The 3,436-nt window shown below is 34.1% G+C and overlaps 1 protein-coding gene across 1 annotated transcript in view; it reads left to right on the forward strand.

Moving 5' to 3' along the window:
- LOC108380079 (phosphatidylserine synthase 1-like) overlaps window positions 1–2,104 on the forward strand; it is a 4,371-nt gene extending 2,267 nt beyond the window's left edge. The window contains 7 exon segments of the mRNA XM_017636448.1: window positions 91–101; window positions 104–348; window positions 408–862; window positions 929–1,042; window positions 1,133–1,343; window positions 1,432–1,528; window positions 1,964–2,104. Of these exon segments, the coding sequence (XP_017491937.1) occupies window positions 91–101; window positions 104–348; window positions 408–862; window positions 929–1,042; window positions 1,133–1,343; window positions 1,432–1,528; window positions 1,964–2,085 (1,255 nt within the window). The 3' untranslated portion in view covers window positions 2,086–2,104.
- Window positions 2,105–3,436: the final 1,332 nt, after the last annotated feature.

Consider the following 3,436-nt stretch of genomic DNA (forward strand, 5'->3'; position numbering starts at 1 on the left):
AATTGCCTTCAAGATCTATTGCAATTACTTATATAATTCTTATATTCATAATAAAATTAAATTTTCCAACTTTTCCATAATTTTTTACAGGAATGAAACAAGTATGAGGATAACATTTGGGCTGGCATATTGTGTGCTGTGTTCTTCTTCTTAATCATTTCATTGTTGGCATTTCCGAATGGCCCATTTACCCGCCCACATCCAGCACTATGGCGTATAATATTCGGCTGCTCGGTATTGTATCTATTAATGCTACAGTTTCTCATGTTTCAAAATTACAAAACTATAATGAACATACTCTATTGGCTGGACCCGAAATTGCAAAACTTTCACATCGACATGGAGAAGGTGAGGACTTGGTTTTTATAAGTAAATATTCATATTCACACTGTATATATGTTTTCCAGGAATATGGTTCCAATTGCTCTGATTTCAGCTTTGAGCGCATAAAAAGCTCAATCGATGTATTCGCTTGGGGCCATTTTTTTGGCTGGGCCTTCAAAGCCGTACTCATACGACACGCTGGTATTCTGTGGGCTATATCTGTGATGTGGGAAATTACTGAAATTACTTTCGCGCATTTGCTACCGAATTTCGTTGAATGTTGGTGGGATGCGCTCATCTTGGATGTAATCGTATGTAATGGTTTGGGCATCTGGGTAGGCTTGAAAATTTGTAAAGCCCTCGAAATGCGCGAGTATAAGTGGGCGAGCATTAAGGATATTTCATCTACGACGGGTAAAATTAAGCGTGTTGTGTTGCAATTCACACCGGAGAGCTTCACATCTATACGGTGGCTGGATCCCAAGTCGACAGCGATGCGTTTTGCGGCAGTTTGTCAATTGGTTATATTTTGGCAGGTGCGTTTTTGTGTGGACTACTGCGAATGTGATTCTAGTTCTTATAGTAATTATGCTTTAATTAACAGGTGACGCGAACTCAATACATTCTTCATCAAGCATATTTTTGAAATGCCTCCAGATCATTATCTCGTCATTGGCCGTCTCGTTTTCATTGGCCTCTTTGTAGCGCCCTCAGTGAGGTAGGCGATTATTGCTTGTTGGTTTTGTGTGTAAATTCTTTAATGTTTTGCATTTAATTTTTCACTTTCTACCATTTTCATCGCATTTAGGCAATACTACACTTACGTGACGGATACTCGTTGCAAACGTGTTGGCACTCAATGTTGGGTGTACGGCGCTATTATGGTCTCAGAAGCAATACTTTGCCTAAAGAATGGCAAAGAGCTTTTCGAACGTACACAAGCCATAAATATTATTTTGTGGTTAATCATGCAGGTCATTGTATCAGTGGCCTTTGTTTATGGTTGCATGCTGTGGCAGGTTGGTTTGGCGTGCCTTAAAGGGATCGCTCATATAGTATATGTTAAATTCTATTTGTTTATATGCTTCGCTTTTCATTTTTCTTTAGCGCGCACAGAACAAGTATAATAAGTCAACGGAATCGCCCAGCAAAAAGGGTACCGCACAAAAAGACAGTGATTCTGCGCTAAAAGGCGTAGTGAAGGGTAAGTTGGCAGAAAATGCTTTTAAATGTGCACAGAGAAAGTTTTTGTTTAATGCTTCTGTGAGTTATTTAAGCTCTATGTTTCTTTGTTTAAAATTTGTACCACTTATGCTGCTCTAGCTTTCATTTACACTGTATAAGTATTTTTTTTAGCGAACTATTGGTTAACCCTACTACATTCTTGCGTTTTCCATATGGATGATGGACAGTTATTTAACTCCTTCGAAGCTAGCAAATATGATTTTCCCTTTCAAACCATTTATATAGTATATATTTTTTTTTGCCCAAACCCCTCTCCATCCCATTATTTTATATTGCACTTCACTCACTCCTACATTTTCTCTTGTGCACCTTTTTCGGTGTGTTTTAACATTTTAAACTTCTCTCTTTTCTCCTCAATTCGTCGCTACTTTGTGTCGTTCGTGTCTCCGTATAGACTACAATCACTTCTTACATCCGCAATCGCTCGCATTAAAACTAAAAAATGTTTTCAGAGAACGCTCCGATAGAACACTATGTGATGATACACTAGAAGACATTAAAATAAAAATCGTTTGAGAATTGATTATTTAGCATGTTAAGGCTTATTTAGCTTTCCTAATGCTTTATTTTCATAATTATATTTTAAAATTGTTTTTTGGTTGTTAAAAATACTTTTTATTGAGCCAGATTTTGCTTTTACAAATCTCTAATTTTGTACTCAACGGTCAGCTTTTGTATGAGATATACTCTGCGTTTCCAATTTCTTAGTTTTTCCTGTTTATGGAAATGAAAGATTCAAACCTCGGATCTCTGGAGTGACAGTTGCTAGCACTGGTTCACAACAAATAGCTTTCCGTGCAGGGTTGAAAATCTCGTACGCGCTTATCGGTAAGGTTTTCAAAAACTATTAAAGCTCCATATGTTTCCCGAAGAATTCACAATTTGCTGATCACTTTAAATTCGACTTACTGGAATTCTCGAAACTAAAGTGGTCCTCTCACAAATTCTGGGAAGTTCGAAAAGATTTGGCGGATTTTAAGCTTTTCAACCCATTTCTGAATCAAGTGAAAATTGTAATATAATAAAATAAACAAAATATTAATACTAATTTTTGGAATTTTTGAATTATAATTTGAAACTATTTAAAAAAATTTAATACAATTCTCAAAAATGCATGCTTGCCGTGCTATTTAACGAGTCAGTCAGAGCTTTTACGGCTATAATTTTCAGAAATATTTTATGCTGTTACAAGAGCTTCGCGCACCAAATATTAACAGAAAAAAAATAACGAGAACAACGCTGGTTTAGATTTTTTTCGAGCACCGCATTAAAACCATTTTTGAGTTTATTTTGATGCTCATGTCATAAAAAATATACATATTGAAAAATTTTTTTTTTTTTAATTACTAATTTTGTTACAAATTCTTTTTGTATTACTTTCTTTTAATTTATAATTCATTTAACTTTTCTTTTTCTAGGCAAGCAATCACCAAAAAAATCTCCAAAGCGCAATATTCAAAAAATTGAATAAAATTCAAAAGTAAAATTTAAACAAAAACAGAAAAAAGAGGAAAAAATTAAGAATCATAGGCAACTAACCAAATCATAACATCCGACTATTTATTCACGCATCGGTAAATAAATGCCAATAAAAAAGAGAATATATAACATCAGCGAAATTCTAACACTATCTTTGTCAAAAACTTAAAATGCGAGCATCTTAAAATTTAAATCTGTACGCTACTTCATTTTATATTACCAACACTATATAGCAATAATATATAGTTTAGTTATACTAATGTATGTATAAGAATATGCATATAATGAGTGTACTGAGTAGATTAATTGTAATTTAAAAAAAAAAAAAACAAAAACGACAAAAAAGTGTATGCATAAAAACTTGTAGATCGAAACCTTAGATGACGGC

Source organism: Rhagoletis zephyria, unplaced genomic scaffold (assembly GCF_001687245.7).
Source record: "Rhagoletis zephyria isolate East Lansing unplaced genomic scaffold, Rhagoletis_zephyria_1.1 Rzeph_scaffold_18176, whole genome shotgun sequence".
NCBI lineage: Eukaryota > Metazoa > Arthropoda > Insecta > Diptera > Tephritidae > Rhagoletis > Rhagoletis zephyria.